The 25,005-nt window shown below is 39.1% G+C and overlaps 1 protein-coding gene across 28 annotated transcripts in view; it reads right to left on the bottom strand.

Moving 5' to 3' along the window:
* Window positions 1–25,005, bottom strand: part of Stacl (Stac-like) — an 84,044-nt gene that overhangs the window by 39,213 nt on the left and 19,826 nt on the right. For all 28 annotated transcript variants that reach the window (XM_065366164.1, XM_065366170.1, XM_065366165.1 and 25 more), the window contains 7 exons: window positions 23,752–23,860; window positions 21,951–22,173; window positions 19,578–19,745; window positions 15,472–15,552; window positions 12,865–13,116; window positions 12,092–12,258; window positions 9,001–9,112 (listed from right to left, as the gene is read on the bottom strand). In XM_065366164.1, the coding sequence (XP_065222236.1) occupies window positions 9,001–9,112; window positions 12,092–12,258; window positions 12,865–13,116; window positions 15,472–15,552; window positions 19,578–19,745; window positions 21,951–22,173; window positions 23,752–23,860 (1,112 nt within the window). The remainder of the gene's footprint in view (window positions 1–9,000; window positions 9,113–12,091; window positions 12,259–12,864; window positions 13,117–15,471; window positions 15,553–19,577; window positions 19,746–21,950; window positions 22,174–23,751; window positions 23,861–25,005) is intronic.

Raw genomic sequence — 25,005 nt, 5'->3', positions numbered from 1 at the left:
GCGTAGGCGTAGGTTGGCGTTGGCAACGTGAAATAGATGCGTATCTATTATTGGTGTAATCAGGAATGTTAACTCTCCAGTCCAAACAACCAATAATGCGCTATCATGTATCATTATTACTCGTATGTCGCGGTCGTATCATTCACTGTGACCAACCAAAGTACCTACATAATATTTAGCAGAAAACGTTTTTAGGGGTACCCGGCCGATATTTCTGAGCACCCTGTACTAGTACTTGTACATAATATTAGATAGGCATAAGCGAGGTTTTTTTTTTGGTAAAATTGCGACCGCGTAACGCCATCGCCAATGCGTCAGGGCTGGTGAACGTTGCACTTGTAGTGTTCTGTTCTGTTCTGCTCATGAACAAAAACTTTTCATAGTATCTGTTCTGGTTTTTGTTCGAGTTAATTTGGATTCATTTGTTCTGTTCTGGTTTTGTTCAGGTTAATTTGGTTCTATTTTGTTTTGTTCTGTTCTGTTCTGTTCTGTTCTGTTCTGTTCTGTTCTCACTTTTCAGTCATTTTTTCTTCACTTACACGATGAATTGATTGAATTCTCTTAATAGATAGCTTTTTACCTTCAAAATTAAGCCTTTAACTGCCTTTGAAAGACAAAACAAAACTAAAAATGAAGTCTAAAACACGAAAATAGAGAATTATTTGAATAAAATTGAAAAATATTGTTCTGTTCTGGTTATATTGTTTTTTGTTCAAAACGTTGAATAATTTTGTTCAGTTAGCGTTCATTTGTTTGGAGCAGTATATCGTTCTGTTCGGGTAACGTTCAGAAAATTTGAAAATTTTAGTGTTTATCGTTCTGTTTGTAGTGTTGTGTTCTGTTCTGTTCTGTTCTGTTCTGTTCACCAGCACTGCAATGCGTAAAAATAAAGATGCATTGATCGAATCACCTTCTGTGAGCAGTGAGCAGTGAGCAGTGAGCATTGAGCAGTGTGCCGCAACCGCAACGCACGCTTTTTCCCATCCCTCATGGAAGACTTGGCGATGGCGCTGCGCTGCGCGGCGCGGCGGGGTGGCTATACGCTTTATACGCTATACGCAATACGCATCCTAACGTAACAAGAAACAACCTAGACCTAGATTACGCTTACGCTAACGAATAAACGAAATGAGTTCGAGCTACGAGACCGTCTACTATGTATGTACTTGTACTTACCACTCTACCTACTTACGAATATATAGTTGTAGATGTACGTATGTACTCGTATTAGTTAATTGCGCGAATGCGAATCGAATAGGTACCTACATCATGGCGAATGGGTATTGGGTACACGTTAGACCTACTTATTGCAGGCATTCGAGAGTAGTTAGTTAGTTAGTTGGTTAGTTAGTTAGTTAGGTAGGTAGGTAGGTAGGTAGGTGGGTGGGTACCTAGGTACGGTAGATATCCAATAGCACTGCCACATAGGTACGTCGGCGTCGTCGGTATTTGGCTGATGACTTATTCTTGCAGTCGAACAGGCGCGGCGCGGAGTGGGTACTACTACTTTCTGTTAAACGCCCAACCCAACTCAACCGAACGCGATTAGCTACATCACATTCGCACGTGTACGAGTATATGTAGATTGTAGTAGGTAGGTATACGTCTACGTATGTATACCGTGGATACATGGTGACGGCCGACGGGACGCCTTGGGAAATGGTTTTGGCCATCGGCGACGGACACGGACACGGACACGGTGGCGGCGTATTTGGGTCAATGGCGCCCTTATTCGTACGTTCGTATACGTACGTAGTTAGGTAACCTATCGAAAAAACGCGAAAAGACGCTCGCGCCATCAGCTCATGGTGGGAAAGTAGTACATACAGGGTGATTCGGATAATACCTGAAAAATTAAAACCACATACTGTACTCGTCGAATTAAGAAAAAATTTCCTTTGCAAAAATTTTGAAAAACCAACCCTTAATGAGATACCATATTCGCAATTAATGTTGGGTAAAATATAGCAACGCCGCATTTAAATTTCGCCTATGTGTTACGCATTGTTACATACTCGTAGCTCAAATCAGAGTGTTATGAGAAAGTGTTCCTTAGTTAGGTACGCTATTTTACTTTGATTTCAAGTGCGATCATTTGCCAACCGGCAATTTTTATTGTTTTTACTTTTTAGGAAACAAAATCGTAATTTACTGTGACAAATTTTGCGATGTTGCCAAAGCGAGCGTATTGGAATAGTAGAGGAGAAGGTACAAATATGGACCCCCTCTAGCTTTTTGGCTTTAAAGGGTAGAAAAAATTATCAAATTTGTTTTTCGAATATACCATTCGAAAGGCCAAAGACTCTAGTATATTGTGTAAAAAATTTTTTTTTTTTTGTTGAAAACTCACGGAGAAATTTGAATTTTACAAAAGTGACATAAATTGGTACAAATATGGACTCGGGTACAAATATGGACCCCCTAAAAAAATGTCTAAAAATTGCAGAAAATGATGCGAAAATATATTTAAAGACGTTTTTTAACTCAAGTATATGAAAAAAACATCGAATGCATGACAATAAACATCAAATACATGAAAAAAATCGAAATAAAAAAAAATCGATTTTCATAAGAAAAAACCGAACTTTCTGGATTTTACTATTTTTACTTATAAAATGGCCCGTACCATATTTTCTTCGTCCCATTTCCATCTTTTAGGTCTTCTCTTATTTGTTGATTGCTTTTTTCTCAGCATTCTAGGAAAAATTATATGAAAAAATTTAGGGGTCCATATTTATACCAACGTAAAAAAACTTGTCAGTTTATGAAAAATGGAAAAAAATACGAAAATCGAGTAAAGTAATGACAAGTATGAAAGCATATTCTGAAAGTATACATTGAGAGCTACTTATTTCACTAATAATTTTTTTTTTGAACGTTATTGGAAGTACATCAATTATTGAAAGAAAACAGAGTAAAATTTTCCAATGGCAACAAAAAATCACGAAAAAAAAATCAAATGCTGATTGCAGACACAGAACTTTGCATCGATCCCAAATATGTAACTAGATCGTCAGTACTACACTACTAGAACAATTTTTAGTACAGACCGTGACCGCAGCGCTAGTAGTATTCTCTAAACAGAGGGGGGTCCATATTTGTACCTGGGTCCATAATTGTACCTTCTCCTCTATTTTTTTTTTGTTTCGAGTATTTAAAATTGAAAATTGAGTCCAGGAAACCTTTAAAGTCATTAGTTTACAAAAAATTGGAGAGTTTGTCGAAATTGAAAAATTTGATTATTCAGCTATTCAGCAATTCAGCATCCAGTGGACCAAAAAAGAGAAAATAAAGTTTAACGAGTGTCGAATGAGAAGTACTACCGTATTAATTAATAAAATTCGAAATAATTTAATCTGAATTCGAGTTTTGATTGTTTTTCACGTAAGAAAACACATTTCTGACTTCAAAACACCGAGTTATGGACTCAAACAGAAAAAAAATGATACCCTACATTTCTGAGATCTCGCTTCACTTTTTCCACCACCTGTCCCACAAAAATTTCCAATAGACACGCCGCGCCGAAATGGTCAATTTTAAGAAAACAGCTGGCCCCCTTTAAAGGTCAATAACTCCGAAATGAAGAGGTTTTGGTCCACGGTGTATATACCATGTTTTACTCCTACTCGCGAGTAGAATATGTGGTTTTAATTTTTCAGGTCTTATCCGAATCACCCTGTACATACGTAGGTATATCCCATGTCGCGATACCGTATTTTTCATTTCGTCAATTCGCAGGCACGCAGACAGGCAAATTGGCGCGCAGTGGTAGTACCTACCCACCCACTAACGTAACATTTACCAACTCGAACTCGTACTTGACCTATACGATCACGATACGCGTATGCGTAAATTTTGAAAGCGAGAGAGTAATTCAAGACGTATAGGTATGTACGAGTAGATGTACCTACCTCGGCTACCTCTACTCGTAGCTGTACTAGAAAGTACGAGTAGCAAAGGGTGTGGGTACTGGGTACTGGGTACTGCGGGTATCTTACTGTTAATATGTACGATAATTTATTATGTGCCGGTAAAGACTCGGTGAAATCTTACCATATGGGTTTTTAGTCTCATCCAACCCATTCCGCCGCGATGTGTATTGTTGGCGGCCGTTGTGAAAAGCGTAAAAACCACCGCTTCCAGTCGAGAATGTGAGTAACGGTAACGGTTTTGTCTATGCAAACGTAAACGTGAACGTGAACGTGAACGCGATCGCGATCGCGATCGCGAGTGCGAGTGCGAGTAGTGTAAACATACAACGGTCAAGGTACGCCTAATAAACCTCGCTGTTGCTGCACAACCGCCAACGAAAAACGCTCAAAAAACAACTAACGTACTCGTAAGATTGCAAAAAAGAACCAACGAATCGAATACGTACGTAGTCGAATGGGCAAAAAAAAAGAATTTAAAAAAAAGAAAAAGAAAAAGAAGAAATAGAACGCGGCGCAAAATACGCGTACCTACATAGACGTTACTGGCAGTGGCGGCAACGGCAACGATGGCAACGACGGCACAATTTAGCCCACTTTAACACAATCTTGCAAATGCCAACGCCAACAACCAACGACCAACTACGTAGGATACTCGTACTTCGTAGTTGCTGACGCTGACACTCGCTCGCTCGCAAGTCGCAGTCGCAGTCGCAGTCGCAGTCGGAGTTTCCTCTCGTACCTCAACCTCTCGTACTGTACCTCTACCTACTACCTACTACCTACTGCTGTACGTAAACAACGTACACATAACATAGCTGCGCCGGCAACTCGAAACTCTCCACTCTCCACTCTCCACTCTCCACTCTCGGTAGCCCAATACTCATTTTGGTCGATTCGTGCCCTATACCATCTAAAATTACCTACTTGCCTCTATGTACCTACTCACCTACCTATCTATCTACCTACCTACCTACAAAAATGAATGAATTGAATGAGAATGAATGAATGGGTGGGTGGGTGGGTGGGTGGATAGACAGATGGGCAGTCAGTCGGGCAGGCAAGGATGGAGGGAAGTTTCACTTTTTTCGACGCAATCGAAATCGAAGCTTTTTAAATGACACGACATCGACACAACGTTCAGCGTTCACATTACAACACACCCTACGTTCCTTACAGTCATATTTTTGAACAAAAGTCTACGTTGGTACCTAAGTACCTATGTGTATCGTACGATATAGGTACAGTACCTACACCACCGAGTATTTAAGGACAATGCATTCGCGCACCTATGTAAGTATAGGTGTGTAGCCCAAGTTTCAGACTGCCAGCCACCTAGGTAGTACCTACCTACCTACCTACCTACCTACCTAACTTACCTACGTACAGTCGAATGAAAACTCACGCGATATAGCTGTCCACTTTTCGCGTAGCAATTTTACAAACGATGGAGGGTGGAAGGAATGGAGGGAGGGGAGGGCATCGCATCGCAGGTTTTTTTGCCGATATCTCGAAAACTAAGCCTGCTAGAGAAAAATTAAGCGCCAAATAAACGCGTACCTATGTACATAGTACATACCACATACCACGACCTACCTAAATATTTCGCATCATTTTTTCTCAAAGCACTCCGATCTATCACTCCAATATCACATAGCACTGAAAATTCATCGACTGATAACTTGCAGGACACGCGTTGGGCGTTGGGCGCTGAATTCGTTTAATATGTACATGTACAATGTACATACTCGTAGGTATGTAGTAGGAAAACGACGACTTTCCGCCCAATTTCTGGAATAGGTACCTAATTCGCAATTGTCGAAAATCGTACCTAAACTCGTATTTTGGGTCATTCCACGTCGTCAGACCGCCGCGCCGCGCCGCGCCGCGCCGAGTTCTCCAAAAAGCACATTTATAAAAGAAAAATATGCGTTACCTTTTTTTCATTTTCTCGATTAAATACAAGTACTTACATACGTAGGTAGTTAATTTCCAAGATAACCAAAAAAATGCAATTTGTTACGTCCTCAAATAGATCACAATTGCGCGAATCGACAGAGGCACATATTTTCATCAATTTTACTTCATTATTCAGAACGAAAAAAAAAAAAAAACCTTTTCACGTTGATTTTACCTAGTATTTCCTCCACCCCCCCTCCCCAACCCAAATCCATTACGGGTTCTTACAATCAAACTTACGCCTTGTTTGTTTGTATGTACGTATGTACGTATAAGTATGATGCATTTGGGAGCTAGCACTCAGCAAGATCATTTAATTGAAAAAAAAAGGGGGAGTGAAATACGGTTTCTTATAACTAGGTGTTAGGTAGTAGCTATCTTGCGCCCTTATTAGATATGTAGGTACTCGTATAATAGGTGAGTACATCATATGTGCTCGTACTGCTCGTAGTAGCCTACGAGTATATGTGTAAGATGGGAAACGACATGTACGAAAGATGAATAGGTAAGTCTTATTAGGCTAGGTGTAGGTGTAGGTGTAGGTATTTATGTACTTATTACCGAGCTGAAACTTGAAAATAGGTAGGCCTATAGATACGAGAAGCCAGGAGCCGGAACTGGGGAACTGGCATTATAAAACCGGCAAAATCCGACAAAAAGCGGCAAAAACTGGAAATAACCGGTGAGCCGCTGAACTAATTCTTCTCAAAATCAATAGGATTGTATGTACTACGTAGACGTACCGTACGGTATTGCTAGAGTTGGCGGCGCAATTTAATGAACGGCTGAGCAGTGAGCAAATGCCAAAATCTGACCACGTGCGTTGTCAAAAATGTTGTTCGAACGACGACGCGACGTCATCGTCATGTCATGCGCTACGACTACGACTACGACTACGAGTATGGTAAGAGACTAGCTAACAGCAAGTGTAAGTGTAAGGGTAAGGATTAGGGTTAGGGTTCGCAGTGTTTGCCGGTAGCTGTCGTACGAATAGGTAACAGTCGAGTCGATTACGAGTATTTTGGCCTTTGGGCTAGGTACTCACTACTCACCAAAGCAGCGGAGGCAGTGTATAAATTTTCTTTCGTCTGTATACGAGTACCTACTCGTATGTACATACATTAGTTACAGTCGTATACTCTCGTATTATATGTACACTACGTACAGGGTGCCCAGAAATATCGAGTACCCCTAAAAAAGGTTTCTACTAAAATACTTTGGTTGGTCACACTCGCAGATGAATGATAATAATGATAGCACATTAGCACACGATTGGTTGTTGGACTGGAGAGATAACACTCCACCAATCATACGCATCTATTTCACGTTTTCCAACCTACGCGTATATTTTTATTGAAAAACTTTCTTCGGGGTACTCGATATTTCTGGGCACCCTGTACTCGTAGGTAGGTAATACGAGTAGGTACGTATGTATGTAGTTGTAGGTATATACTCGTATTTTTGCAGTTTGCAGGTCCTGGTACCTATATAGGTAGGTATGCATGTAGTACTTGTAGGTACCTCTACACGTACACGCACACGTAGAGAATTTAATTCTCTTTGAGATCACTCTCATCGGATTTTCACTAGGACGCACGGTTCGTCCGCTATATGCGAAAAACTAAGAAATAGAAAGTCTGTATTTTAGAACAAATTCGAAACAAGTTCAAATCAACAACAAAATACAATTGAACCAAAGACGTCTAAAATGAAACTGAATCGCAAAAATTTTTATGCCGTGATGAAGTAGGGGTAGTACCCTCAAGTCACCTTTAGTAGCACTTGGCCAGATATGTAAACCTATCGGTAAACCAAAGATTATTGCTTAATGAAACTACTTCTAATTTACTCCCCTGCCATTTGTCGTTTACTAGATTCCTCCCTTTAACCAGGCCATTTTTTAAGCAATTTTCCCTGGGTGGCCAAGAGACAGTGGCATAGCCGGGGGGAAGGGCGGAGGGGGGGGGGGGGGTCATTGTCCCCACTCGCGAGTAAAAATTTGAAATAAAGCATGCAAAAATGGCCTTTTTGGGACCCATTTTTTAAAAAAAATGTTTGCTCTCGCTCAACTCGAGCAGTAATTTTACCATTGTTTTTATAAAATCATTACACATCACGAAAGGTTTTCAGAAAATTACCTCTAATTTCGATTTTTAATGCCTAAAAATCCGGTTTTGCCCCTTCCTTGAGATGTAATTTGAAGAGTGGAACAACATCAATTTTAATGAAAGCATTCCATTCGTCTAATCTCAACATTTTTCAAATTCGATCGTAGGTTTTTAATTCTAGATAAGTTTGCGGACGAGAACCAAATTGGCAAAGCGAGGGCAAAAGCGTTGGAAAATTCGTAGTTGATAAAATGTAGAACAACATCAATTTTGAAGTAAGAATTTCGATTTTTCTGATTTCAACTTTTTCTAAAATTCATTAATGGTTTTTTTGACCCGAACCACGCGAAGCGTTTCAAAATTTATAGTTCCAAAAAGTAAAACAGCAATAATTTTAAAGTAAAAAGTCAGTTTTTCCACCACAGACATTTTTAAAACTTTGAACAAAAATACTTTCCAAGCGCAGTTACGAATAATTTGAGAAACAGAAAATAACAAGTTAGCCCGAGCAAAGCGAGGGCAAAAGCTTTTGAAAAAAATAAGAATTTTGAGGATAGATTGGTGATTTTGAGTGCAAATCAAAAATTTTCTTGTGCAAATCGAATTTACATTGGTTTTGAAAAAAAAAACTTTCGTGGCCAAATCAAAACTGGGTGGCCAATTGTGTCTTAAAAAATGCCCCGGTAGTAGTTACCTACTCGATATTTCTGCGCACCCTGTATGTACCTACATAGGTGGTGTAGTTGTACAGGGTGGCCAGAAATATCGCGAGCCCCTAAACAGTTTTCTGCTAAATATTTCGGTTAGTCACAGTGAATGATACGAGTAATACATGATCGCGCATTATTGGTTGTTTTGGACTGGAGAGATAACATTCCACCAATCATACGCATCTACATATTTCACATTGCAAACCTACGCGTATATTTTTAATGAAAAACATTCTTCGCGGTTCACGATAATTCTGGGCACCCTATACGAGTAGCTGTAAGTGTAGGAATTACCTGAGCTCGAACAGCAGCTAGTTGAATTTGCGCTATTCGTAAGTCGTAACGTTTGATGCTGATATCTTCTTGCAATTCGTTGACTTTATTAAACAGCGAAGATTCTAGACTCCTGTGAGAAACAAATACATATCGACAATTAAATAGGCGTTTGCGTTTCTACCCTCACACATAGCAAATGAGAGGCGATTTGCGATAAGGGTCCTTGTGGCGATTCGATGTTGTTTTTTTTTTTTATTATTATTATTGGCGTTTTGGGTTCTTTTTTCAACGAGGAATACAGTGGTGCAATCAGCCCAAACTTATGCAAATGTGAGTACGGCCTGAGTAAAGTTTTGAGAAAAACGCCTCTAGAGATTGAGGTTTTAATGAAAATATGAATTAAAAAAAAAAAAAACTCACGAAAGTGTGGATTCTAGCCTAAAAGTTAACGCTGAATCCGATCCCGTTGTTGGTTTTTCAAAAAAAACCTTCTTGATACCGAACATATGAAAAATATTAATCGAGTTTGTAGCGATTTTTAAAAAAAAACACGTATAAAATGAGTTATACCATTTCATTAAAATTGACCTGGAGACGAAAGGAAGCGTTCAAAAAAAATTTCACGTTCACGAAGTTGTAGAGAATTGAATTTCCAATCGACATAATGTCGTCAGTTTTTTTCTAGAATGCGTTATATGTAGTTTTTGAGTTATTCTCAAAAAAACTGAACTTTTATTTTAAATAATGCGAATTTCATTTTTCTAAAAAGTGTTCCCTATTTAAATTTTTTTATTTAGGTACAAACTAATAAAAAGTACACTTCTTGCGACTATTTCCATCTAAAAATGTTCAAAAATATCAACTGTTTTTTTAACTCGAAATTTACTCTTTCAACACGTGGTCCCCCAGTGTTTCTTGTAATATCTTCTCAAGGGAAATGTTCAGTCCAAAACGGCTTCTGCAGGTGCTACAGAAGATTTCAACCTACCAGAAAACGAAAAATCGATTTTTTCGATAAAATTTTGATAATTCGATGTTTTGTCTCACTTGAAAACATCAAATTATCACCACAAGGGCCCTTATCGCAAAACCCCTCTTAAATGGTATCTATTCGCTAATCGCCAATCGCTTTATTTTAGCTTCATTTTTTCTATGGTAGGTAGGTAGGTAGGTAGGTATTCGATTATAACGAGTTGGTAGGTAAGCTAATAACACGCGGTTTTTTAGACATTTCTACCAACGCAATTTTCGTCACATTTCTATTGAAATTCCCTCAATCTCGCATTCGGCCAATTTAGGAAGGTATCTACGTACGTAGCTACGTACCATCTACGATATAGGCACCTACGTCTTAATTTCAGTGTTCTTAATATAGCCCAGTCAAAATACAAGTATCTACGATTTGACCCACATCATAATTGCGACCAAAGGGTTTTTTTTTGGCGAATATTGTCTATAGGATGGTGCGGTGAACAACGTACTAAAATCCCCCGTCCGCGCCGCGCCACTACCCCTGCAGATAACCCTCCACCCTGAGTCAAAGCCGCCCAAAGTCAGTTTTTTGTCAAAAACTTGTGAAATACTATCAACTTCCTCTCAAATACTCGTACCTACCGAATGAGCCATCGACCAACTCCTTAGCCCAAGGGAGGGGTAACGCTACGACCGACCCGACCCCTCCTAAGTGACGTGATTTTAATAATTTTACATTTTATGACTCGAGACTTGGAACCTGTTCTAATAAATTGGTCAAATAAAGTATAACATGGGGAATGGGTTAGTTTTGCGACCTAAAGTTGACCCATCAAGTGAGGAGGGTGAAATTTGAAAATTACCCGTAGGTCGTTTTTTTGGAGAGGCATAATAATATATGGTCCCAAATGGGCGAAACGGATCCTAAATCATAGCTAAGGTGGAAACCCCCTTATTTTACCCCAATTTTCAGTTTTTTCCACCTTAAAAGAAGCGAGGATGACGGATGACCAAAAAAGCTGAAATTTGAATACGAGTATGTTGATCACAATGGAGGTACCGACCAATGGTAGGTATGATTTTGTAAAGGCTCGCTTACACAACCTATGACAGTTTCATAATGCGCGTACCTATACACAAACACAACTGTCATCACTTTCACCGACACTAGCGCTTTCACGATGGTACGTCTATGATCTAGTACATAGGTACATAGAACATAGACGTACGCTCATAATCACGAAGAAGGCAAAATGAAGTTAAAAATTCGTGTTTTTTTCCTTCATATTTCTGATAATAGGTATTTTATGCTGCACTTACTCGAGCACAAAACAAGCTCTTCAGATCAAAATGAAGGGTTGAAAAAGTGTTGTTTGTGCGTGTAAACGCCGCGCCGCTGTCACGAAAGCATGAAAATCAACAGCTTCTGCGAAAGTAGGTACCTACCTAGACCTACATACTACATATGTTGAATGTTGATACATAGGTTAGGTAGGTACTACTATGACGACACGCGACACTGCTGTCATAATGTAAACTAGCCTTAAGATACATTTTTCGGTCCCAACAGTTTTATCAGTTCGTGCACCAAAGCAGGAATGGGAAAATAGGCCTACCTACAAGCAGGTACAGTACAGGTACATACAAATATTGTACATAGTACATACATATACGTATACACTATACAGTATACTATAAGTATGTACTCGCATGATATCCGTAATGTAGGTACTCGTAAGTAAGTACTAATCTTTTTCACGATGATTTAGGATAGGTAATCTTTTTGTGCATTTCAGGTCGACTAGGGCTAGGGATACCTACCTAGTTTTTTGTGGTAACTACCTGATTCATAATTTGAATTGCGATCGATTTTGGTGTAGAATTTTTACAAAGTGATTTCAAATGATTTTTTTTTGGCAAGTAGGTATCCGTTCTTGAATGACGTTTTTACGATTTTTTTTTAGGTCGTATAACGCGAAAAAAAAATCATTTTGGGCGTGCTCGATACCTATAATGTGTATGTATTTCCGATGAAACACGCTGCGGCGGCGGCGGCAGCGGCAGCGGCGCTGTTACTACCAAACGTTTAACGTAAATCGTAAATCGTAAATCTTAAATCGTAAATCGTAATGCCAACCTTTGTTGTATTCTTAATAATGTATCTAACGAGTCTTGAAGTTGCTTTATTTGAGCTTCCAATTTCACTGCATCCGCTTTCAAAGCATCGTGTTTGTCGCGTACCTCGCTAGCATTCCAGTAATCTGTCACCAGTTCGTTTTTTGGAAGCATTTGCGCGAGCTGTTCCTGCAATTAACAGTACCTACCATAAGTAAGTGTCTAATAAGTACACGGCCCAATACCTACATAATCGTAGTTAGGTAGGTATACATATATGTACATACATTATTAACATTACATACGATTAGCTAATTGCACCTACAAATTACAATCCGCATCACGCATCAGTAATGTCGCTACGTTGCTGAAAAAATATCGATACCTAGGCCTACTAACGGGTAGGTACCTGTACCTACCCGTTAGTAGGTATCGATATTTATCGAAAATCCTCTCGAAATAAAACGAATACCTAGTCGAGTGCTTGAGGTACCTACCTATGTACTACCTACGTCCAAATTGAACAATCGACAGACACAAAGTTGATAAATGAAAATACATATTATCGGACGAGTAATAAATCAACATTACCTATTCCCATAAACCAGCATCATGTGCGCTTTCCTATTATGTATGTACTTAGGTACAGCCCATATCAGGTATACCTACGGTATATTATTACGGTATACGTCATTACGTATACGAGTACATACACTAATACGACTACGAGTAGGGCATACACACTACACAGTTACGAGTAGGTAAGTCTAAGTACATATATGTACGAGTACTTACAGCTGTGGACGAATACTCTTGATTCAAAGTAGCGGTATTTTCTTGATCAGTAGCGGAGCCGGAGCCGGAGCCGGAGCCGGCAGCAGTACTTTGCGATGGTACCGGATACACAAACACTCGCAGTCGATGCGACGGATGCGGCTGATTTGGTAACGGAAACAAATATCTGATAAAATACGCAACGTCCGTATTCGGCAGTACCGATCGACACAACGAACTGATATTTTCGTAACGTTTTATTCTTTCGGCACTCTAAAAAACACCGTACATGGTTCAAAATTCCATTTTTTTAAAAAAGCACTTGTAGGTACATGGTTGTTGCAATCTCGTTGAAAATACGCGAATGAAAACTCAAACTGAAAGCATTCTGAAAAGGCATCAAAATCACTGCAGAAAATTTAGGTAACGTTACATTACATTGAACCCGACCAGACCCGACCCGACCCGACCCGACCCGACCCGACCCGACCCGACCCGACCCGAAGCTGAAATTATTTTTCAAGAAGCCGAAACAGCATGCAGAATTTTGAGCGAACCCGACACAGATCTAAGATAAACGGCCGTTTCGAAAACCGTAACCCCAAACCGCGCAAAAACCGAAATCTTTTCGAGTTAACAGCCCACAGCCCACAGCTCTGGCAGCAAGTTATTAATCCAAATCACCAGATCTCTAGAGGAGAGAGCGGGACAGGACACTCGACGACTCTCCTTTCCTACTGATATGTAGTTAGTCGCAACGGATGTGTAGCTGTAGGTAGATTTCAACGAGAGACATTCTTTCGAATAGTACGAGTAGATAACTACGTATTGGTCTTCAATTGAAGAGAACATTTGGGCATATCTAATAAAATTAGGTAGGTATATATACTCGTAATAAAATTACGAGGGACAATCAAAAAGTAAGTTACTCGTACACTCACGCACCATTTCCGCGCATTCCAAGATAAACCCTTGCTAAGGTGTTAATTGAAACGTATTTTTATCTACTCGTACTGCGCACTGCTGCGCAAACCGGAAATTCATTGTGCATTTAGTTCGTGAATTATAAGCGTTTGAAATGAAAGTGTGCGCCGTACTGCGTAGTTAAATCGTCCAACATAGAGGTTTGCGCTGTCGTGAAATTCAGAAATAGGTAAATAAATTGTTGCCACATATGGCAAAGGTAAAATGTCTCGACCCATGGTCTCAAAATGGTGCAAAATGTTCAAAAAAGGATGCGATTGCGATTACCTATGTGGAAAATGACCTGCGCGCCGGCGCCGGCCGCGGCAGGCCATCAACAGCACTCGCAGTCGCAGATTGAAATGTTACACGCGTGAATAAACTCATTTTGGAGAATCATTACGGAAATCTCGGAAGAATTGGACGTATCGTATGGCAGTGAGAGTACAATCAAGTAAGTATTCACAACGAATTGAATTTCCATTAGGTAAGGTTTGTGCTCGTTGGGTGCCTCGTCGTTTGCTTTCTGACACCCATAAAAATCAACGTTTTGAAGCGACTCTTTCGTCTTTTCTACGGCGATATGTGCGAGAGGGTCAACATTTTTTGGATCGAATTAGGTACACGTATTACTGGGGATGAAACATGGGTGCACTTGCACTATCACGCCCCAGAAACAAAACCAAGTTCAAACGAATGGAAACACACGAATTCACCACGGACAAAAAAAAGGCAAAAACCATCACCAGCGCGCCAGTAAGATGATGACGACTGTGTTTTTTGACGCTGAAGGTTTAATTGGCGTATGCAGAATTTACACCGAAAGGATCAACAATAAATGCTGAAAGGTTGTGTAAAACCCTAACCAGACTTCAGAAAGCCATAAAAAGTCGCAGACCTGGGAAACTGACTGATGGGGAATCGTCCTTCTTCACGACAACGCCACCCCTCACTCTGCCGGTCGGTGTAACCAAGGCCCTTCTAGACAAATTTCAATGGGAATTATGGCCACATCCACCCTACAGCCCCGACTTATCAACCTGCGACTTCCACTTATTTGGTCCGATGAAAAATGCCTTGGGAGGAGAGCATTTTTCAAACGATGGAGAATGCAAACATTTTGTCATGGAATAGCTGACGCAAGTTGGACGATTGTTCTACCGCCAAGGCATCGAAAAACTCGTGTCACGCTACGAAAAATGTTTAAACTGTTTAGGCGATTATGTAGAGAAATAGAGAAATGTTGGACGATTCGGAAAATGCGAGTATAAACTTTGCTTTTTACGATTTTTTTTCATCGATGTATCGCGAAGTGTAACTTACTTTTTGATTGTACCTCATACATTTTTCAGACCAAGACCAATAGTGTGCTATACCCACACTAAAAAAAAACAAACTAAAAAAACACAATGATCAAAACAGTAGTTATTAGTTAATTTGGTTTTTAAGGGGTCGATTCAATTTCAGGCAGAATATTAGTAAATTTTTTCAAAAAGGTATTTTAAAGCTGGGTATAATTCATTCGAGTAAGGATTCATACCTATTTACTACCATTTGATAAATTTTTTTAAAAAAGTGTTCAATGTTACCCCGAATTACAGTAGCCTATAATACCTAGGTAAATATGTTATAGGAGTATTATTAAGTCAAGCATTTGGCACCTACTTTGCAGGTTATGGATTCGGCTCCTTGTAAAATAGAATCAGACACTGTACTGCATAAATCCGAATACACATCTTCTAGCTCCTGAAAAATAATGTCGATTATAAGTACCTGCTTGTGTCTTACATATACTGGTACCTACCTACATGTGTACATATAACGCTGCGCAAGTACGAGTATGTACACTACATACATAATTATGTTAGGTACCGTTAAAGTATTTACTCCAGGTAATGTATGAAATAACTAGGTACCTATTTCATACATTGACGAAAAAATATTTAATGCTAGTAAATTGTTCACAGTTCACCTAGGTAATGTATGAAGAATCTAGCTATTCCATGAAATAGCTACCGTGCGTGTGATAACTGATCAGTTAAATCATGAAATGAGCTGTTGAAAATATTTTTGTGGTGAGTTTTTCATCGAGTGAAGAGGTTTTTTCAACTTTTTCAACGGATACGTAAAAATAGGGAGTCAAATGGGTCAACTTTACCAGTCAACACTTTTTTTCATGTTCTAATAAAAAAATCACATTTTTCGCAAACTTACAATTTTTTTAAATCGGCTTTACGACATAATGCCATCCCAATTTTTTAGTATGTTGCTTAGAGTGAAAAGTTGTCCATAATACGCTAGATATGTTTTTTTCAGCATTTTTGAGAGTTGGAACGATATGAAAACTACGTTTTGAAACTTTTCGACCTGATTTTTCGTACGAAAAAAAGGGGCAACGCTGATTTTTATGATATCATCAAAAAAGCCTTTCAAAAGCCCAACTATGGGAAAAAGTTGCACTTTGATAGGTATCGCGGCTGTGGAGTAATCCACTGCTGCAATGGATGATATTTTAGGTTCACTGAAAACTTTCGACACCCCCTAGCAGCCTTTAAAAAAGTGCTAGAGGGCTGCGATTTGCGCCATTGGTCATCCCTTCGAAAGGTCTTTCAACAGGAAAAATTTAAAAATAATCGCCGACCCTTACCATTTCTTGGTCGAATTGAAGTGGAATGACCCTTCATTAGGTATGTTGTAGCTTTGAATTAACCTTCATTTCTTACTTTATCGCAGTTCATTAATTGAATTCACACGTTAACTAAACACACCTCGTGTATGTATGAAATAACTAGGTAAAGTGTAGAAGAAATTCGATTTCACACTTTTTTGTTAATGTATACCGCATTACGTACATTACCTGGCATAAATACTTACTTTAACGGTAACATAATATACAGTAAAAGCCCATCATGACGTTCTTCGAGAGAGCGAAAAAAAAGAGAGTTACAAGCCAAAACGCGCTATAAGCAAAAGTCTCCTTTTAATGCTGATGAGCGTAATGCCGCAAACTCTCGTTTTAAAACAAAAAAGTAATAAAAGGAAGTTGAAATGTGAACTTTATTTTGAATCTGAACAACTATTTCAGTTAGAAATTAAAGAATCAGAAATTTTACTTTGATTTTGAGGTCTAGTTTCATAAAACTGTTTTCTTCGGTTAAAATTTTCAGAAAGCCTTGCTTTTTTGTTCCAAAATCCAAAAAGTAATCAGTTGCTTACCAAAATTATGAAAAATTTTAATGCAGTTTTCTTTTCTACATTATGGTGAAAAATCTAGAATTCTACTCTTTTATAAAAACTGTAGATAGGTATCTGCCTTTTTTTTTTGTAAGAATTGTAATCAAGATTCTGGTAACCCTCCACCCTCAACATGAAAAAATGCCATCGACTAATTAATTTTCCTATGCCAGAACAAAATCAAAATATGGTATGACATTGTGGTATCTAGAGGGGGTGCGTAAAGGTTGCACCATTAATTTCTCATGTTGGGCATTTTGCCTACTTTTTTATTTTAAGGGGCAAACATTTTAGAAAAAAATTTGTATTTATTTAATTTTTTTCAAGTTAAAGTTAGGTTAGGTGGAATCATTTTGACTCCTCACTGACAATTGTGTGTCCATGTCCAACTTGATTGTGCACAGCAATTTGCCTATCCTTTCAATTTAAGGGGCAAAAAATTTCAAGCTTCTGGTCTGTACAAAAATTGTTCAAAAATTTCTGCCCCTTAAAATAAAAAAGTAGGCAACCTTCTGAACACGGCAAATGAACGGCAGAACATACACGCATATGTACCAGGAGTCGTTACTACCCTATCACTCGTTCCTGCGGAGCGAACGCAGGAAGAAACCGGTTTGTGACAATTGTCACCGTGTTGAGGGCGGCGGGAGTTTTGATATCAAAAAAATCTTACTTCTTATGGCCAAAATCGAAATTAATTTCACGTGTTTGTACATACGAACTAGAACTGTTGAAAGTTGAAAAACATTTTTTAAAAATCAAAACTGCGAAATTTTCAAAAAGTCTTGCTTTTTTGTCGCAAAAATGGGTTTTTGTTGTCAAAATTAATAAAAAAATGTCATTTTTCCAGAATCTTAGAGCGTTAAAACGCGATTTATAATCGCTCATGAGCGTTATGTCGCGAGTAATTTTACATTGGTTTAAATGGCGTTGTCCAGGGACCAGAGGAAATCAGCATTATAACAAGTGTTATAACCAAAAAGCGTTAAGTATAACTAGCTTTTACTGTATATCGCACCTTTGGAGTAATAAGGTTCCATAAAAAAAATCAATTTTGTCATTTTTACATTTTTGGGATTTGTATGACCACCCCCCTCCCCCTCAACCAAAAATAACACTTTGAGTTGGGTACATTACCTAGATCTTGTAAAACCGCAAATGGCCTAACTCAAAATCCCAACAACATTGCAAGTTGTTTGGAGTTATAAGGGCACCTCTCAAAAAACTCCACCTTTTTCGAGCAAATTTCGTACATACAAAGTGTTAACAAACCTTTTTTGATTGTTTTGAATGTTTGTCAGTCAGAAATAGTCACAAGGAGTGCATTATTTATTGGTTTGTACAAAATGGAAAACAATTTTTAAATTGATCACTTTTTAGAAAAATGAATTTGCTCGTACAATGAAATTTTAGTTTTTTTGTGAAAAACTCAAAAACTAAGCACTTTAGAAAAAAAACTAACGACATTACGTCGATTAGAAAATATTTAATTCTCTACAACTTTGTAAGCATGAAAATTTTTTTGGACGCTTCCTTTCGCCTCCACATCAATTTTAATGAAAGGTTGAAACTCAAAATGTTTTCCAACCATTGAAAAAGTTTTTTTTTTTTTTTTTTTTTTTGGTGTTTATAATTGCAAGATTATTACACCCGTGCGGAGAGGGGTTTAGATTTGATTTATTAGGTTGTTTTTTTTTTAGTAGGGTTATGAATTTTTGGATTTCAGAAGGGTTGTCTGGGATAGTCATTGAATTTGAGTCTATTTGGAGAGATAGTCTTGTTTGCTGTAATTAATTTAGGACAGGTGAATAGTAAATGTTGAATGGACGTTGGTTCATTTTCGCAGAATTGACAGGCGGGTTTTGGAATTTTTTGGTAGAGGTGGTTGTGTGTGGTTTTGGAGTGACCCATTCTTAGGCGGGTTATAATTATTTCTTCTTTTCTGTTTAAGTGATCAAGGTTCTTCCAGGGGTAAATTGTTTTTTTGTGTTGAAAGAGTTTGTTTGATGTCTGTGATGACCAGAAATTTTGCCATTTTGAGTGAGTATTTTGTATAAAGAATGATTTTATAAGTGTTCTTATAGGTATGTACTAAATATCCGTCACAATTACTTTATAAGTTGATGAAAATAATGAATCAAGTTGAAAAAAAATCACTCTCCTGTAAAATTTCACTTTTTTGATATGTTCCCAAGGTGCGATCCATATTAAGATCAAAGGTTCACAAGAACTCCGATTACAGAGTTGTGCGCCACACTGGCGAACAGTGCACAAATCAGTATACGGAGATAAATCAGGTACCTGTACTTCAGTGATAACATTCTAGCAATCATAATTATGCATCTAAGGTACCTACGCAGTGTAGGGAATGAACCTATTTATTTATGTACTTCTCGAACAGCGTTACAGCCGTACCCCGTACCCTGCCCTGTTTTTCCATTCCATGCTATGCTATGCTATGCTATGCTATGCTACGAGTATGCTATTAAACGCGCCACTGCGCTAGGTTAAATTCAAGTATAACAAAATATACAGACCTGCAATAAAGCCGGCAATGTTTCTTTGCTGTACTGCTCCACCATACCATTGGTAGCGTGCAATTGTCTTACGTACGCATTATGGGCATCGATGTAGCTACTTAAAGTCGTCGAGCTATTCGGCGAAGACAAATGAGCTGAATACGCTGCTTTGTACTCTTGTCGACACTAAACGTAAGATACGTACAAAAATAGGCTAACTCGAGTTCGCAAAAAGTACAGTACAATCTGTACAATCGCATAATATTAACAACAATGAATTAGGTTGCAAACCGCCGTATACCTGCCCAGTACCCATCCTATCAGTATAACTGTATGTGGGTAGTTATGTATTTATTCGATAAAAATAAGTACCACCGCTTCTTCCTACCTACCTACCTACCTACCTACCTACCTATGTATCTGTCTATCTGGGTATCTGTTGACCTACCACGTGCTGAGAAAAATATCGAGCTCAATTATCCCTGCAACCCACCCGCCCGCTCACCCCCCCCCCCACACCAAGAAAAGTTTTGTGTCAAAAACATTATCTCATGTTGGTCAGAATGATTACGTAACAACAGAAATGATAACAGGTGATTGGTTAAAGGGATTGAGGTCGTTGCCAACTTACCTACGTTTTTTTTGCTACAAAAAAATTTGTTTCATGGTGCTTCAAATTTCTTAGCACACTGCATAATACGTAAGTATAGATTGTAGGTCTTCACATGCGTATACTCGTACATACATTACCTACGTATTTCGGAGATCCTTTCAGAGTTCAGACATAGGTAGGTCTACTCGAAATGTTATCAACGCGCGCAGCAAACGGAATAAGACCAAGAGATGAAGAGAGGAGGATTTGGCTTGTTTTTTTTTGTCGTACGCACTCGGCCAATGTTGACGAACGAAAAAAAAAAAGAAAGAAAGAAAGAAAGAAAGAAAGAAAAGGGGGAAAATGGCAAGTAACTAGAGCTGCAGGACAAACTCGAAGCCGCTCAAAGCCGCAGGATTCGAAACCTTTTGAATTTTTCTTGTGCCGGTTCTTTTTGGCGGTGGTACAAAATTAATCTAAACATAAGTAAATGGTTCCGAATAATGGTTTTTTGATATTGGCTCCTGTACTTTACCGAGCATACGAGTAGGTAGGTATTTTTTCGATTGTGATTTCACGAACTTACAAAGTAGGTACCGTACGCATTACGTAATATTGAAAAGGTTCTGGTGTTTGGTTATGTGTGGTTGTTGGTTGAGTATCATAAAATCATGTTACTCGGTGGCTCTTAGAACCGCGATTGAATTTTTTACACTTTGCAACAAAAGGTGTACCCTCTACCTACCTGCGATTTTGGTATCGATCGGTTTCCCTCTTCCGGGCTCTTCAATACCTACGAGTAATTAGTTGATTTGGTTTTTCTGCTGGTACGGATTTGGTAGCGGTTTTTGTAATATTGTTAGTTTTTGGGGTACCTACTCGTAGATATAGCATAATTCAGCCGTTCGTAACGGGTAACGGTTTTTTTTTTTTTTTGGTTCTACTCGTAAGTTAAGTAGCCTACTCGTAACGAGTATTTCGTTTTTGGAGATGAAATTCAAGAAGTGTGTTACGAGCTGCTCGATCAAAAAGTGTTTACAAAGTTACGCGTACACGAAAAAAAAAGTATGGATAATTTTTACTATTTCATGCAGTAACCGGATCCCATTCAAAAATATTGTGATTTTTACTATGAGAATAGTAAATTTTACTATGAGAGTAATAAATTTTTACCTAATTCTAGATAAAATGTATTTTTTGGCTGAGTAAAAATCACTATTATTTTTGAATGGGATCCGGTTACTGTACTGAAATAGTAATTTTTATTAATTTTTTTTTCCGTGTAGGTACTGTAGGTACCTAGGTAGGCAGTAGGCACCTACTACATAGAAAAAATTCGAGGCCCGGCGCGGCGGTTTTTCTCATTTTCCGTCAAGTAGGTAGGTAGGTAGGTAGAGGTACTCGTATCCAGGTACCTATATTTTGTCATCGACACATACTCGTATACGTAGACGTATGTACTACACAAACACATTGCTCAAGGCGAGCGCTACGCATTTGCTTAGGTACGAGTATTTACGGCAAACTGGTTATGCAACTCTATTAACTCGTCCACTGCCTATTTTGCGTGAGTACGAGTACCTACTAGACAATATCCATGCAGAGATCATACATAGGGCCTATGTACAATGTTTATGTACATACAACATACGGGTAGGTAGAGGTACGAAGACCTGCTTAGATAATGTATGTACATGTACAATGTACATTGTACATAGATGTATGTGTATTGTGTACTTGTACTTACAAGACGTCAAGCGAAAGCGAAAGCGAAAGCGAAAGGGAAAGAATGCTCTCACCTTGGCCAATTTTTCTTCCGCTTTATTGATAATTATTTCGAACGAGTCGCGATGACCGAAAATTTTTCTCGCTTGCACTTTACGATGGAATGATCTATCCAAAAGTGGCCTGGATACTTGTCTAGTGAACACATTGGCGATATCTCCGTGCGCTTGGCAATCCATTTCCACCTCTTGCAGCAGCGATTCCCAAACGTGAAATAACGAACTCTGGCAACTCGGCCTGAAACACAATGATATACCTACGAGTAAATACGCAACACAAAATACCTAAATACATATATAGGTACCTAGACGTACATACGAGTACGTGTACGACGTACGTCTGCGTACCACGTCTCACGTACGACGTACTTATCACTACCTACACAGACACACACGTATACATACTTAAGTATATCTACCTAGACCTATACGTAGCACGAACCTAGCACCTAGTTTTCGGGTTTTCGGCGCTTTCGCTTTCGCTCTCGCTCCCGCAAAATTTTTTGCTCCCTCCCAACAGTCAACACGCTACTGAAGCCGGCCAGATAAAGCTTCTCAAAGACAAAGGAGTAAGTAGGCTACATATTTTCGAAAAAATCACCGCATCGCGGTTTCTCGGTAAACTCGTATTTTGAAAATATAGGCTATTACCTACGTACCATATTTCGCATAGGTAGGTAGGTACCTACGTGTAGGTGTACGAGTACGAGTACGAGTACGAGTATACGTACAAACAGCTTGAAAACGTCAAAAGATAGGTACTCGTGCCTACGAGTATCATTTTTGAAGGAAGCGATGCGATGCCATGGCATGCCATGCCATGCAATCAATTTTCCGGTCATTGGTCAGTTTTGTCAATTTCAAAAAATCAAGAAAAACACTCAAAAACTTGATCAAATTTTTTGTTTTTTCGCAATTGGCAATTCAAAAATATTCACCTAGATAGATACCTAGTACCTACTCGTACTTATGTACTTTCAGAAATGGCGCCTTTCGATATTTTGGCTGCACCGAATGCGAAGTAGGTACCAATATACATATAGCTAGGTACGTGTAGTACGATACCTAGTATCTACAGACGAGCGATAGGTGCGAGTAGATAAAATTTCGCAAGAAAAAATGTTCAAAATACTCGTAAGTACGGTATGGTATGTACTTACGAGTTTATCCACCCAACCCTTACATAAAGCGATTTTGCAAATTCTCAGCCGCTCTGTACAATTACGTGATACGTGATAGAACCGTGGAATTGGTCTCAAATTTCAATGACAATGGCGCATTTCCCCGCAATTTTTTCAAAAATATCCAATTTTTGCCCGCCCCTCTTCCGCAGATAAAATTTTTCCCAAGTGACCGACGTTCGACTCAAAATCAATGTCTCCGCAGAGTTTGGTTAGAATCATTCGACATTTTTCTTCCGCGATCCGTCCACCGTCCGCAACTGCCGCGCGTGCCGTAAATACATACATGCATACATACATACATACATACATTACATATATCTATGTACGTACTTAGTAGATTAAGGTAGTATTTGTACATACTCGTAAGTATGTATGTATGTATGTATGTACAGCATGTATAGTAGGTAGGTAGTTATTTTCACAAATTAGGTACTTACTCGTATTACGATGAGTATGTCTATACCTATATGCACATGTAGCTACGTATGTACGGTTACAGTACGGTTACAGTACAGTACAGTACAGTACGGTACGGTACGGTACGGTACAAACAATTTAGCACGCACCTGTGCCTATTTATGTAGGTAATTGTAGTTACTAGTGTTATAGGGAGAGATTTTCTCTGTTTTTACCTTTCCTTTCTGAGTTCGGCGTTTTTTTTTCTATAATTGGCGACAATTTGTTGAAGATTGACAGCGTGTTCTTCGTACGCTTTCGACAATTCTTGACTGAAGTCCGAAACTGCAACCGCAAACAAAAATAAGCTTGCACTCGTAGAAACACGCATGCAGTCTACTCGATGCAGTAATAGGTACGAGTAATTAATGTAGGTACGTAAGTCGGAGTGCAACTTTATAAAAAGTGAAAACATACCCGTGTATACCTAGGTACGTCTACGTACACTGTGTTGTACTTGCGTATTTTACATAGCCTACCTACGTGATATGAATTATTTCGAGTACGAGACTACCCACCAAGTATCCAAATTTTCAGCAGCTGAGCCACAAGTTTCCTACACAACAGGTACTGTGGTGGTGAGGAGGAGGAGGAGGAGGAGGAGGAGGAGGAGGAGGTATTTATTACTGCATCTGCTATGCGCTGAAGTTTGTATATACTCGTAGCATCGGTGTGGCACGGCGCGGGGAGGTGTGGTGGCAAGGTTGCCGACTCGGACTCGATAAAGAAAAGCAACGAATAATCAATGGAAACATCCGCGCCTTTCTTCGGATCAAAAGCGAGAGTAAAGATCAATTTGAAGATTCAAATATTTTTCATTTTTAGCGTGACCGTAGAAAGCGCGTTTTTCAGGTTGTTTTTTTTTCTTCTTTTGAAACCGTATAGCCTTACGTTGACGCTTAGTTTCAAAAATGTATCCACCAGCGCGATGCGGCGCGGCGATTAATGAGACATTTTTGTCGTTGTATAAGGCCAAATACATTGGCACGCCAAAAAGTTGAGCGGACAAAGCATGTAGGTAGATGCAGACACGAAAAGTCGACAACGATATGCGAGTAGGTATAATCATTTTTTACCCACTCGGGTTTAAATCACTCGAGTGGGTGGGTGGGTGGGTGGGTGGCCTAGCTGGCCTTTGGCTAAATCAAGTGCGGTTTCCATGAAATATGAGAGTGGTGACTGCGACTTGGCGCTAGCGTGGTTGTGTTAACTAGGTAGGTGAGGTAGGTACTAGGTACCTCTACGTAAAACAGACGGAGCACTCGCCTGCCAGCCTGCCCAACTACCCTTAAACGATGAGTGTGTGCGGCACAGTGTGGCGGTGTAGCCCAACACGTGCTCGAACTTTGTTCTACTTTGCATGTTTGGGGGAAAAAAAGGAGCGAGAAAGAAATCTGGTAACTAAAAATGAAAAATGTCTACATATGTAC

This window comes from Planococcus citri, chromosome 5 (assembly GCF_950023065.1).
Source record: "Planococcus citri chromosome 5, ihPlaCitr1.1, whole genome shotgun sequence".
Classification (NCBI taxonomy): domain Eukaryota; kingdom Metazoa; phylum Arthropoda; class Insecta; order Hemiptera; family Pseudococcidae; genus Planococcus; species Planococcus citri.
Note: the sequence above shows the minus strand (reverse complement) of the source record. Positions and strands in the feature narration are given on the sequence as shown.